This window comes from Grus americana, chromosome 6 (genome assembly GCF_028858705.1).
Source record: "Grus americana isolate bGruAme1 chromosome 6, bGruAme1.mat, whole genome shotgun sequence".
NCBI lineage: Eukaryota > Metazoa > Chordata > Aves > Gruiformes > Gruidae > Grus > Grus americana.
In genome coordinates, this window is record NC_072857.1 from 31,956,787 (window position 1) to 31,971,667 (window position 14,881).

At 38.3% G+C, this 14,881-nt stretch overlaps 1 protein-coding gene across 10 annotated transcripts in view; it reads left to right on the top strand.

Moving 5' to 3' along the window:
• Positions 1 to 14,881, top strand: part of ANKRD44 (ankyrin repeat domain 44) — a 148,469-nt gene that overhangs the window by 124,875 nt on the left and 8,713 nt on the right. For all 10 annotated transcript variants that reach the window (XR_008577570.1, XR_008577571.1, XM_054829500.1 and 7 more), the window contains 9 exons: positions 604 to 675; positions 3,486 to 3,687; positions 7,528 to 7,606; positions 8,653 to 8,770; positions 9,366 to 9,582; positions 10,314 to 10,401; positions 12,074 to 12,157; positions 13,427 to 13,572; positions 14,430 to 14,512. Coding sequence is in view for 8 of the 10 variants with exons in the window: in XM_054829500.1 (XP_054685475.1) it covers positions 604 to 675; positions 3,486 to 3,687; positions 7,528 to 7,606; positions 8,653 to 8,770; positions 9,366 to 9,582; positions 10,314 to 10,401; positions 12,074 to 12,157; positions 13,427 to 13,572; positions 14,430 to 14,512 (1,089 nt within the window). In the remaining 2 variants the exon portion in view is untranslated. The remainder of the gene's footprint in view (positions 1 to 603; positions 676 to 3,485; positions 3,688 to 7,527; positions 7,607 to 8,652; positions 8,771 to 9,365; positions 9,583 to 10,313; positions 10,402 to 12,073; positions 12,158 to 13,426; positions 13,573 to 14,429; positions 14,513 to 14,881) is intronic.

A 14,881-nucleotide genomic window follows, 5' to 3' on the forward strand; every position in this document is an offset into this window, starting at 1 on the left:
CTTTGGGATCCCTTGAAATCAAGAGGATCATATAAAAGTGCGATGCTTGTTATTAGATGTTTGTAAGAGTTCAAGGATGTGTTGTGTTTCAGAAAACTATCATTATAGAAGCAGGTTCTACCTTGAGAAATTATAAAAATGAATGACTCACAGCTCAGTTATAATTATTCACAGTGCTAATTATGTGTCAGAATTATCCAAAATGCTATATCAGACATGGCTTGCATATGCATTATCTGTAATCTGTAATCATGAAACTGCGCTTTTTCCAATGTAAACTTACTGAGGGCTCTACTCTGCAAATCCTTCCTTTTAAGGACTCCTTTCTCACCCAAGCAGGCCCTGTGATTTCAGGGAAACTAATTAATCAGGGTAAGGATGTTCATGACAAGCTTTTAAGCTAGTTTTATAACTTTATCCTGTGGGAAAAAAATTGAAAATACTTTACAGAAAAGGTTGTGAAGTGTTTATTCCTCACAGTCCTTCAATACTCACTGCACACATCTGAGGACAAAATATATCTTTGCTGATTTATAGTCCATGAGAACTTATCCTGTCTCATCCAGGGATGTTTTAAGACTGTCTTTTTTTCCCCCCCCCCAGCTTCTTGAAAAAACCAACAATATGTTTGAGGAATCTGATTCTGCAGCTACAAAAAGTCCTTTGCATTTAGCTGTAAGTATGAGATGTGTAAAGTGTTTGATCATTATCTCCTAGAAGAATTCCTTAATCTCTGTCTTTGAAGCAGGTTTAATCATAGACTTGTTTTGAAAAAGCTGGGAAGTGGTGTAGGCCTAGATGTAGCAAAAGCACGTTCTGGGCTGGAATCATTAATTAAGTTTTTGGCATTAAGCTCTTGGTTCTTATTGACTCTAACACTCAGGTAAGAAGATGACACAGACACTGATGTGAAATTAAATGGAAAATCGCAACTTTTATTCATAACTAGTCTATTAATTTGGGGCTGGAGCTTAAGCCTATGGCTTTGATCATGGAAAGGGATACTCTGATGTTCTCCTGGAGATGTGCAGAGCACAAAAAACTGTCTGGCACACAGCAAGGTGTGGGAAAGCATTCTTAAACCCAGCAGCGCCCTGGGAGCGTGCCACAGACACGGTGCTGACAAAAGGGGATCCAGCACATGAGGCCTCATAGACCACAACAGTTCCCCTTTCCCAAGAACTCAAGATTCATGATTCCACTTCCCAGTTTTCTTGTGCAGAATCACAGAATGGTTGAGATTGGCATGGACTTCTGGAGATCAGCTAGTCCCACCTCTGTGCTCAAAGCAGAGTCAACTAGAGCAGATTTTCTCAGGGCCATGACCCATCGTGTGTTAAATATCTCCAAGCATGGGGAGTTCAAAGCCTCTCTAGGCAATCTATTCCGATGCCTGACCACCCTCACAGTAAAATTTTTTTTTTTCTTGCATTAAATGGAATTTGCCATGTTTAAATTTGGGCCCCTTGCCTCTTGTCTTGTCACTGTGCACCCCTGAAAAGAGTCTGGCTCTGTCATCTTTGCTCCCCCATCAGGTGTTTATACACATTGGCAAGACCCCCCTGAGCATTTTCTTTTTGAAGCTGAACAGCCCCAGCTCTCTCAGCCTCTCCTCATACGTCTTTCATTGACTGGCTCTTCACTGAATATCCAACCTCACTGTGAAGCTGCCCTCCTCTTGAAAGGGAAGCAACTTGCTTACTCAAAAATAGAGGCAAGTTTTAGTTCTGTAACGATCGTATCTCTGTTTCCCAGTCAGCTAGAACAGCTCTGACCTGATGTTTGAACTATCCATGCGTAACCTGAGGGAACAAGAGACAAAACAGTTGGGGTAAAAGACTGAGTTTGTCACTGAACTCTTCTCCCCATCTTTTTTCCTGCAATTAGAAGACTGCGGGAAGGAGAGTGTCACTCCCAAGCCCAAAGAGGAGTTACAACTTGCACTATCACCAACAGAAATTCCTGTGCTGGGAAGGGACTTGTCCTGCAGCTGGCCAGACAGCAAACTTATTTCCTCTCTGGTCCCTCTTGGGCAGAATCCTTGCAAGGATGCTGCCAGTGGCTCTCCCTCTTGTATCTGTTGCTTAACAGCAGTTCATTCACCTGAGACACCCCAAACTCACAGTTTAAAAATTAAAAAGCTTACATAAAACATCACTATTTTACAGTTCAATTGCAGCTATCCAGGAGTGTCTCTGACATTTGTTTCAAATCCTCCCATATACTGTGGTGCCTGTGGCCATCCTTCTGCAGGCCTAGCAGTGTTCACGCAAATCTCTCCATGTGTGGATCCAGAAAGCTGGCAACACACACAAAAGCATGAAATCCTGCTAAATGGATGATATGGTGCAGTGGCCAAGGCCTCTGCTTATAGATGTTTTACCCTAGAATGGAAATAGGATTTAGAAACAAGGGGTGGACTAGCAGCCAACAAAATGCTGACCTGCTGTCTTCTGAGATATGGGTTCCCTGTGCCCTAATCTCCCTTTGCTTTTCTTTTTCTGCCTTTGCCTTTCTGCTTTCTTTAAGTAATTTTCTTGGTCTAACAGGGAAACAGCTGTTCGTTCCCTGCACTGTCCTGTTCTTTTGAACTTTTGACAATGGTCACTAAAGGCAAGCTGCTGCTACCACTACTTAACCTTGAAATTCCATGGCGCTCTGGTTCCTTCATGTTTTTTGCATTTCTCTTCTGTTTTCATTAATTGCTTTAACTCTGGTAACACTAATTATATGTTCCTGTATAAATAAAAAGGATGTTCTCTGTGAATCTGACAGTAAGGGAGGAGGGCAGTCCCTACAAAACTGAATGAAATGTTTCCAGTTTCTGGGGCTATCCACTGGGTTTTTGCAATGTCACCTGTGTTTGTGCTGTTTGCCTGTCTGTGGCTGTGCATGTACTCATCCACTGTAGTTGTTCTACCAAATGATCCTACCGACAGGAATACTCCATGAAGCATCAGCTATAAACAGCAGGTCAAGTTCGCATTTGTATTTGCACAAAAATCTGTTTTGAGAACTGTTTTCATTTAGTTGGAGACCAGCAGATGTGTTGAATGTAGCACCCAGTTAGGTGATAATCCATGTGACCTCTGACCAGCATCACTCTTGTGAATCCAGTTTTTGAAGCAAACATTTCCCTGAAAGATACCGTAGAATGTGAAAAATGAATTGTTGATTCATCTGTGCTGAATTGGAAAATTATTGCCTGAAACTCCTCACCTTGGATTGTATTAGAATGTTAGAGGAAATCAACAATCATAATTTCTTTCCCTAAACACTAGGAATCTTTTAGTTTCTTGACTACATTGTAATTTGGGAAAATCCTTTCAAGTTGAAGAGAAAGTCACAAGAAATGAAATCAAGAAAACTGTCATTTCTACTGTGTTTAGGAGACAGTGACAATGATGGATTTGATTCACGTTTTATGTGAAAGTCTTTGAAAGACAAGAGTTGTGTTCTTTACATGATACATTTCATATTTCTAGGCCTATAATGGTCATCATCAAGCCTTGGAGGTACTTCTCCAATCTCTGGTGGATCTGGATATTAAGGATGAGAAGGGACGCACTGCTTTGGACCTGGCTGCGTTTAAAGGACATGCAGAGTGCGTGGAAGCTCTCATCAGCCAGGGTGCTTCTGTCACTGTAAAAGACAACGTCACCAAAAGGACCCCCCTCCACGCCTCAGGTGAATGTGATCTTAAATTACACTTGTGGTATAAGCCCTACAACACAGAAGCGGTTACCTTTACCTACCTACTATCCACATGCACATTTCTTTTAAACGGAAGAAGGAGATTTTGACGTGTGCTGACGACTCCTGCTTGTTTGCTGAGGTCCTACAGTTAGCCCTTTATCTTTCATTTCCTTGCTCTTGTGGTTGAGTCCTCTCTCACACAGAATCCCATCTTTTTCCATGCCACTACTGCTCTGGCCTTACCTGCTTGCCTCTACTTTACCTTACCTCTCTAGTACCACCTCCTCTTTGTGATGTTTCCCCTGTGACACCTTCTCTTAATGGTTCCTCAGCCAAAAAATCAGGGGAAGAGAGAACGCTTGCCTCACTGCTTCTCATATGGAAGGAAGGGTTGAAAATACAGGTAGGCTGTTATTGGTGATGAAATTATCCTGGTGTTCAAAACTTTCAACCTTTTGCAGTGGCAACGCTACAGAAATTCACCCTGTTTTGGATGTTATCCTCCTCCTGAGCTAGCTTGTGAACTTGCTCTTGCTGGGACTCTGCTCCATTCCTCATGTGTTGACTGTTAATTATGCAATGTGCATAATTAACTGGAAAATGTAGAATTTGCCATTTATTTAAAGATTATTATTTAATATGTACCTGTCAGATAAATACACAAGGATGCCAAAGGGAACGTTGCTCCTCTGGCTGTTCATCGAGGGGCTCAGTACAGCAGAGCAGTGACCTCTAGTGGGAAATAAAATTAATACTTCATTGGGTAACTATTTTCAGCGCCAGACTTAATTGTCTTTCCATTTATCTTTTAATCTCGCTTAGATTAAAATGCATATACATCCTCTAATACCAGTTTCTTCCTATGTGTGATCATAGAAGTGCAACCGAGAATCATTAAGGTCAAATAGAGTATTATCAATTTTGTCTGCAGTACTGAAGAAAATGCACGTAATAGATCTTCAGAGCATACTAAAAATGCTTTCTGCCTTCTTAAATTTTGCATCAGAACTGAGTACATTACTCCCCACAATAAATTAATGATATAGAGATGTGCTGCTAGAGTTTACATGTCAGAAGTTCAAGACCAGAATTCAGTGAGAGGGGGTGTTAATTGTTTTTGATAAAAACACAAATTATTAAATCCAGCTGATCCTCATCCTGTTAAAACTGTTTGTTTAATTAATTTAAATCAAGTTCAGTGCTGCCACAAAACTGGCCCTGTGTTGGTCAAGAGCTTTCCTATAGTCACTTCAGACATTGTTTGATGATGAACGAGTGTGACTATGTCTGGTACATCAGCACTATATTTTTTTTTTTGCACTTATTTAAAAATTTGGTTATAGTGACATAGGTTTCTTATTGTCACAGCTGAATTGCAAGCGTTCCGCAATACTGAGAAAAGTAAATGGTAACAAAGCCATATTTTTGTTAGCAGCTCTGACTTAAAATATGAATTCGTTGAATAGATCTGTTGAATAGAAAGTGTTATTTTAATGTGCACATTTCTTACCTTCATACAAATTCTGACTGGGGGGGATATTCCTATTTTAATTTTTTTTAATTGCCCCCATCACTGCAATATGACTGTCTTCCATGTAAAACCAGTAGGAAGATTCATTGTAGACTTTTCTGGTCTGTGATACTTTTTGCTTCTTGGATTAAAAAAATAATAATTCCAGGAATACAAGCAAAATGTTCTTTAAATCTGCAGAGAAGCAAAATAAGTTATCTGTGCATTAAAAAAAGAAAAAAAAGGCAAGAAAATCCTACAGACAGGAATGAGACACTAAAGAGAACATGTACCTTAAGCAGAAGGGAAACTACTGCACAGACAGGATGAACATTTGAACTCTTAGTACAGGAAATTTATCACTGTCATGAATTTGGAGGCTTACAAATGTGAGATAAGTGCACTTTGGGTAAATATCCATTAAGGCAATGTTTAGAACCTTCCACTCAAGAGCTATGCAGGGATCTGTGGAAATTAGCTCTGGAGCAAAGCTTCTATCTCCAACTATTATAAAAAGCCACTTGCAATCTGATGCTTTTTATTACGCTGTTTCATAACAATACGTTTTGTGTAGGAGTGTTTTAGCAAAGAATGATGCCACCTCTCGGAAACTCTGCATGGTGCCACTGCAGCATTCAGCAGTTTTTATTTGCAATGAAAGTAAGAGGTAAATTGGCATATTTTGAGAAATCAAACAGAATTCTTGCTTGAGTGACAGTGCACGTTTGCACATGCACACTGGAAAGAAAGAAGGCGGCATGTGTGTCCATCCCGTTAAACGTATTTGCCTTCATTCCTTCTAATGGCACAAGCACAGTTGCTGAACACAAGGGTTAGGGAGGCCTGAAGTGGTGGGTTGGATTACAGGATTCTGCAGAACTCCGTTCAGTAAAGGGATTTGTAACTTTAGTAGAGAAATCACCTAATGAAGTATTTCTTTTTTCTGTCTGTCCCCCTCAGGGAATAGACTTCCTCTGACCTCATAATATGGAGATTTTCCTTAGCCTAAATTATATGTTCCCTGTATAATTTTATTACCACCAGTCTTTCCTCTGGCTAGCTTGAGGAATCCATTGCAATGTTCCCCTAGTGTTAGTGTCGTAGCTCTGTTGGCAAAACTGATGTTCCCTGTGGGGTCTGTAATGCTTAGCAATCGCTGGGTCAGCTCCTGAGAGTTTCTGGGCGTATCTGTTCTAAAACTCATTTACCAAAATCCTTTTCAGACATCTGTGTGAACAAGTTCTGATTTCTCTTCCTCCTGCTGGGAGAAAGAACAGATCTTTCTTTTTTTTTTTTTCTCCCTTCCCTAAGCCAGTGACTCATCAGCCCTGCAGAACTGTTTACATGTTATGTATATGACATTACTTAGTGGTCAATAACTAAAAACGTCTTTTATTTTTCTGGGTAGAGCAAATAAGATTATTTTTGGATGAGTGATTTAAATGTGATGATGTGCGCCCATTTCTTTGCCAGAATGATGTGACATAGGTGGTGTCCAAGGGTTTTGCCTCAGCCCACAGGGTGTGGGCAGTGTGAATGCATGACTTGCTGCAGTAGGAACACAATCTATATCTACTGACTACAGGAATTACTGTTTTTCAAAGAGGAAAATACTGTTCTCTTCATCCCATGAAAGCCTGAAGCCTTTACACCAGCTGACACACAAATGGGTTTCCAATGTCAGGCCCTGCAAAACGTAGTAACTCGGAGCTGCTTTCCAACAGCAGTGGGTTACATTTTAAAAAGCAAACCCTGTTTTTGAGGAGTAGCTGTACCTTCCAATAATGTTAAATAAGGAAAAGATGGAAAAACCCAAAGGGAATGTTAGTCTCTGGTGTTTTGTGTCATTATGAATATGACATTTCTATTGTTGGTCATTCTTTGCAGCTGCCTCTTTTTTCATAGCAGCACTGACGAACTTGCTCGTACAGTGCAGACAAAATTAACGAGCCTCGCCGACGTACTTCCTACTGCGCTCCAAATCTGATTGTAGAAAGCCTTGCCTGCCCGCTCGGTCTGAGGGATTTTGAAATGCTGTCTGGTTTAGTAGAAATCTTCTCAGTAGTGAAAATCACAATTTCTGTTTTACTCATTCGGGATTTTTGTATGTCAGAGAACTAATCCTCGTCTGACTGAGGTCAGGGAAAAAACAGTTCACCATTTTGTTGGCACAAGTTAAATGAAAATTGTGAGAATATTGATTTCTTATACTGTGGAATATTTTCATTGTTTATAAGGAAATTTCTTATCCGTAAGCATTCCAATGGAAAAGTATCTGAAATTAAACATGTTTTAATTAAACATACTTTTTTTTTTTATAGTCATTAATGGCCATACACCTTGTTTACGGTTGTTGCTAGAAGTTGCAGACAACCCTGACGTGACAGATGCCAAAGGACAGTAAGTTTTCTTTGTGCTGGGTTTTTTTCAGCTCTGTGATTCAAATAGCACCTCAGATTTCTCACAAAAGAAGCATTTATTTGAAATACTGTATTTCCTGCACTTCTCCTTATAGAATTTGGCAGAGATTACAAAGTACACATTCAGTTGATCTAAGCCATGTGGAAAGGATTATTCATTACTCTTAGTCTCTGCTTTATACTTTAAACAATTCTTCATAGATGCTGAGGGACAGATTCAATAAAAACTAAGAAGTGCCCGAGATGTTTCTATAGAGAGTCTTTTTCTTTCTAACACATTGCTATTTCGAGGTTTACTTCATATATTTAGGCGTGCAGTGGGACAGAATGTTTATTTGAGGTGACAGATGCATCTGAGATGTTCCTAAAAAAAATGTACTTCTCATTAAATGACAGAGAGGGAGAATAACGTATATTTTTAAAGCGAAAATGTGAATGGTTTAAAAAACTCATTTGGGGTGCCTGGAACATACCTGACTGTATGTATAATTTTAAATGGTATTAGTCTTATCTAAAAACAGAAGGAGAAAAGATCTCTTTCAGAAAAAAATGGAAGATATGTTAGTCCAAATTTTGGTTTGAATAGTTTCCTCGTGTCCCTTCATCCCCTTTAAGCAATTGCACAGCATTTGCAAAAGAAATGTTTTGGGTGGTTGTCATCTTGGTAACTAGCAGGGACATTCATTCACCACACTTGGGTATTGTAAAGCTCATGTGATGCTGGAGGTGACAATAATTGTAGTTTATTAAGAGAACAGATTGTCTTGAATGATGTTGCTCTGTAAACTGCTTAGAAATGAGTTTGTTTCTATTTCAGTCACGGTAGTTTGTTGTTAAACATCTTAATAATGTCATACAAAAGGTCTTCACATGGTTGTTATATAGATGAGTTGGTGAAAGAAACAGGTTTGTAGGTAGGAAGGGAGAGAAATGCAGGGCTTCCCGATTTCTCTGTTCCTGTAAGTTAACAGTGGCAAGTAGTATGTTGTTTTATAGCTGTGACTGGTTTGTTTTTGTTTTTTCTAGAACCCCCCTAATGCTTGCAGTGGCATATGGGCACATTGATGCTGTTTCTTTATTACTTGAAAAAGAAGCATCTGTAGATGCAGCTGATCTCCTGGGATGCACAGCTTTACATCGAGGGGTGACTTAATTTTTATGACTCTTAATTATTTGTTTTACTGTGACTACAACGCACTTATAAATACAGAGATCTTGAATGTAGGGAATACTGTAAATGATTGGAAACATGAACAAGCACAGTCAATGAGGTAAAAAGCAGGACAGATCTGCTCTCAGTAATGCTCTGCTTTTGACTTTATTTCACATTCGCTTTAATTAATTAGCTAAAACACTGATTAGACCATTTTTTCTTGACTCTAGACACTTTACAGTAGCAATCGTTATTCTTATAACTGAGCACCTTATGAATTCTGAAAATAATTTCTTTAAAAGAAATGCCCAGCAGTTCATCTTTTTTCTTAAACTCCTCTTTGCTTTTGTGCCTCACTTAGTGGAGTCTCTTCCACAGACTAGGAATCAATGCCTTTGAAAGACAGTACCAAATGCATTTCAGTGTATCAGTTATCATAGGTACTCAGGGGAGCAAAGGGGCTTTCATCTCGGCCTCCTGAATCCCATCCAGGCCGTTTCATGTTCACAGGCATCAGTCATATTCCATATTTCCTGGGCAAGAATCTATATGATGTCAACCTCTTTACTCATTTCTTTGTTATCAGATTATGACTGGGCACGAAGAGTGTGTTCAGATGCTGTTAGAGAAAGAAGTATCTATTTTATGTAAAGACGCCAGAGGCAGAACACCTCTGCACTTTGCAGCAGCTCGGGGTCACGCCACTTGGCTGAGTGAATTACTGCAGATAGCACTTTCAGAGGAAGACTGCAGTTTGAAAGATAATCAAGGTTATACACCGCTGCACTGGGCTTGTTACAACGGTAAGGTGCTCCCTGTGGACTTTTGCCAAGTTCAAATGTGGCCTCAGTTTTAGCGAAATGTGATAACAACGCAGCCTAACGCTTTCAGAAGCTTGAAGAGGCAAATTATCTTCCCTCTGCTCGCTCTCTGTAGTTAGCATTTGCTGTGTTCACCCTTCAGTTCAGAAGCCAGGGAAATTCCAGCAATACCTCCCAGTGGCTTTCCAGCTCATTTGCTCCCAGTCACAGGAGGCCAGGGTGAAATTCTGGTTTTACTGATGTCAGTGATGAAATTGATTTCTGGGGGGCCAGGAATGCTCCTTTGAGGTGTCACCTTCTTATTTATTGATGCAAGAGACCATGTGAATAGATGGATATTCTGAGCTGAACTGATTATTCTAAACTGAATAATCTGAACTTGTTGCTTAATAGAAGGATAAAGCTTCTCAGTATCATCATTTAAGGTCATCTTTGAGATGTGTAAGGCAACATACATAACATCACATAAAAAGGAGACTTTTTTTCCTTTCCTCTTTTTTTCAGTAAGTGCTAGTAGTAGCCTGGTTCTATCTTGCTGCTGCCATAAAACAAAAAAAAAAAAATCTGTTTAGCATTTTATCATGTAAGAGCTTAAATACACATTGTGTTCAACTTTGAAGTTAAAGTGTTAAATTCTAATCTGTATAAGCCTAACATGAATTAAGTGAATTACCTGCTTTGTGCAACACTGGGAAACATCTGATCTCTTACAGGTCATGAAAACTGCATAGAGGTACTATTGGAACAAAAATTTTTCCGCAAATTCTATGGTAATAGCTTCTCTCCATTGCACTGTGCTGTGTAAGTAGAAATCGCCAGTAACGAATGCAGATATGTTGCTTTCGTATATGTCTGGAAAAAGTATCAGTATGAGAAGAAAGTGCTTTTTTTTTTTTTTTTTTTTTAGATTATTTGCATGAGCAAATAATTTTAAAGCTGATCATAAAATTGTGCTTATATTTCTGCTGACAAAGTGGCAGAATAAAGAGTATTTTTGCATAAATTTCATACATTTAGGCTTTCTGATGAAATACAATAATTAATTAATTAGTAATGAAATAGCTGCATTTCTGCTCCCTTTCTAGTTTCTTTTCTCTTGCTTACAATTACAGACCGATGCCTTTTCTTCACACAGGGTGGAACTTCATAGCTTTTCCATTGTTAGGCCATGACCTGGGCTATAGTGCCTTGGTCTGTGTAAGTAATGAGCTTTTGAGGTTCCTTTGAAACTCAGTGGCTGAAAGTTAATAAATTTGTCACAATCAAGATGATTCTGATTTTCTTCATGGTCTTTTTTCCTTCTGAGATAATCTCCTGTCTTGGTACTTCTTACCCAGGTCCTCACCAAAGAGATTGATCAGCTTAGAGGCAAACTCTGTATCCAAAGTTCTCGTATTACTTATGAATAACAAAAAGGTGGTGGCTATTAGGAGTTATGCATGTATTTTAAACACATTCCTTATTCAAACAAAGCAGTACTTTTTCATACCAGAAGCATTCTTATAGCACAAAATCATGACTTTTCATAACATAATTGCAATTGCATTTTACAAAAAATGCAAAATTGCTTTAGTATGTAGGACCTAACATGCTTATTAAAACATGTAAGCCATCAGAAAAGTAAGGAATTAAGTGCTGTGAAGACAAATGCAAACCTTCCTAGTTCCTGCCAACAATTAGAACAATTGTATTCTATTCTATGTTCTATTAGAAGAATGAATGTCTTTCAGAAATAATGATAGAAGTTACTATTGTGTAGACTTTCCTTCTACAGTCCACATCAATGGAAAGTAGAAAAGTAATTTGTCTTGTATCAAACTTTGAAACTGCTTTTAAACTAGTATGGAATTCTCAAACCCACAAAAAATGTGTGCAACTTTAAAATGCATGCAAATTTAAAATGCAAACAGCTGCTAATCCAGCGTGGGTGTGTTTTAGCTATGCTATATGTCCAGTAATGTTACTAAACACTGTTCATTTTCCTAATGAAATGAGATGAATTAACAATAACAGAATAAGTATTAATTTTGAGTACATCCATCAAGGAAAAGTATTGAATGTGTGAGCTGGAAGAGATGTGGGCTTCAGTACCTTAAACATTAGAATAAAGCTTTCTATTTGCAGGTATCTATGCCTGCTTTCCAGATCCACGTGTGTTTGACATATAGACTAAAGGATTTTAAGATATTATGGTTTTAATCCTAGGTTTGTGCTCCGTTGTCAATTACTTTTGTGCATAGTGAATGCAGGATCAGCTTTGCTTTAGGGATTGATATCCATTGTAGCAGATGCAGTTTGGTTAAATGGAGAGATGATGAATATTCAGAAATGTGAGTGAAAGCATTAAGGCAAAGGTATGTTAGGATAACTTATAAATAGCCAGTAAGAAATATTAATGGGAAGTAAATTAATATTGGAAAGTGGGAAAAGATGTAGGCTTTTTACCTTTTTGAAAATGTCTTTTCTTTGGCAGAATCAATGATCATGAAAACTGTGCATCACTGCTCATCGGAGCCATTGATGCCAGCATTGTCAATTGCGAAGATGACAAAGGAAGGTAATTTAGTTTCTTAAACAAAATGCATTTCATGAATCTATCTAGTATTTTTCGTAATTCTTTCTGACCCTCTGGAACTAATCCTTATCCAATATGGTTGAGCTAAGACTTTGTCGTGCTGACACTTTCAGACAGCAGTTTACACTGCAACAAAGTTAAATGATGGCTCATTTGAAGCAAGAATACTACGAAGTATTCAATTTCATAGTACATATGAAAAGAAATACAAAAGAAATAGGTTTTTTTATTTGTTTAGAACAGCTATGACTATTGGCTGTTTCCCTGAAACTGTTTTCCTTGTTAAATATTTAAATACATTTGTCTTTGCTATATGGAGTGATACTATGTAGACATAGAAAAGTATTTCATTAAAAGCTTTAATGTTATCTTAGCACTCTCAGGGCAGACAAATGAAAGTATCTATGCTGCAAAATAATACTGTGGCAGCAAGAAATGCATTCAGCGAAATCCTTAATGTGTCATGTTGATAATCTCCTCATCATATATATTTAATTAAAATTGCTGAAATTCTAAAACCTGAATAATCATTGTTTCTGTTAATTAAAACAAATCCAAGACCTTCATTAATGGTGATTACTTACTCCTGTAAGGGTAAGACCACCTCACCTTTACTGGTAGCAAAACCCGAAGTAACACTATGAGCTGGGTTGTGTACCTACTGTCCGTCATCTCTAGTAGTCGCGCTTCAGACCCAAAATGCCATAGGGAGATAGCGAATGAATTCAAGTGTCTCAGTCTTGCGGGAACGGATAACCTTCACAACGGATTGAATTCCTTCCGCCTTTTACAGTAATGCTGTTACTGTAGCTTGTTGCTGCAGTATCTTTGACTATAACTTAAAATAGTTTTTTAAATAATAGATCTGTTTTTTTCTGATAGTTCTTCCCATCTTAGGCTTGTTTAGAAAAAATCAGATGAATGAGAGATTGTACTGCTTTTCATATTACACAGTATACTCCCTTAAAATAAATATGCTGCCAATATGAGATTCTCCACAGCATCATATCTCCACACTATCATATCCACCTTCTGCTTCTCTTTTGTTCAAGTTTATATTGCACCAGGACAGAGACTGTAAATATCATTTAACTTATTTGAGATGCTGGTACTATAACTTTACACTGGTGATAACTTTAAGTTTCACAGGAAAGAAAAAAAGTCTTGCACTTTCAGGTTCTTGGGAGAGTAAGTAAACAGGAATAGTATCATTCTTTAGCAACAGCTATGATCGTGTTGTTTTCCCCGCAGAACGCCCCTTCACGCAGCAGCCTTCGCAGATCACGTGGAGTGCCTCCAGCTCCTCCTGAGTCATAGCGCACAAGTGAATGCTGTGGATCACGCAGGGAAAACACCTCTTATGATGGCAGCTCAAAACGGTCACATAGGTGCTGTAGGTAAGTACATCCTTGCCTCTGTTCATCTTGAAGGGTGAGTGCTACTGCAGTTACTATCCCAAATAAGTAATTGGGTTTTTCCTCTGAAAACTAAGGAAGGAAAATAAATTATGTGGATGTCTGTAAGAAGCTACCTTTACGTCTGTAAAAAATTTCTTCTTCTTCTCAGCCATTGTTTCTCAGCAGTCTTGGTGAACTCTTGCAATAACAAACTTGAGTCTTATTTCCTCCTAAGAGCACACTGTAAAGACCATGAGGGGAGTAGTAATTCTGTTCTGCTGTTTACTTCCTTGATTTTAAGGACCAGTAAAACTGCATGTGTGAAAAAGATTGTGTAACCTTTTTTTCCACTCTATTATAGGAAGTTCTATTCTTGAAATGGCAGCTATTGGCAGCTGCTTTTTCCAGGCTAGATTATATACTATAGACATACAGATCAGGATCATATTGGCTTAGCAGAATTCCCTTTCCTCTAGCTTCAACAGCACAGACTGCACCCTAAATTCTTTATATCCACTTAGTCTTCTCAAAGCAGGACCCACGGTTGTTCTCAGGAGAAGGTGATTCATGCAGAACTTGCTGATCTGCAAATGAGGAAGTTCATAAACAAACACGTTTGCCAGTTTGGGGCACAAAGCATGAGCTGTTAGCTCTGCCTTTGCTTGCTGATTAACTGCACAAGATTAGTCTGTTTTCATTCATTATTTTCACTTTGCGTTCATAAACTTACATCACATAAAAGCTTAATTGATTAGATTGCATGCACACATATATTGAAATAGTAATTTTTTTTCCTCTGTTTTTACATGTTCATCTGCCCATTGGGTACATTCATTGATTTCTGTTCTATACCTCAGACTTTTTGGTGAACATTGCCAAGGCTGACCTGACATTAAAAGATAAGGAGTTGAATACATCTTTGCACTTGGCTAGCAGTAAAGTAAGTTGAAGACCTCTGTATGCTTCTGTTCTCGTCACAGTATGCATGTATGTATGTATGTGTGTGCTTATGCTCCTGAAATTTTTTCTGCAATGGAAATGTGATGGTCAAACTTGTGGTGAGGAAGGAAACATTGTTCCAAGCTTTTTCTCAAGCCTCTTTCAAAGTTTTGTAAATTGAGAAAAACAGATGCCTCTTATGACAACTGAAACGCAAGGAGATAACACTAAGAGAAGTAATAGAAAACCCTTTAAGATTTTACCAAATAATCTCACTGTAAAATAGCTTAGCATAGGTTCAGTGGCAAAGGAAAAAAACCCACAACTATTTATTCTTTTTTATTATTCTCCAATTTCTGTGGAAGTAACC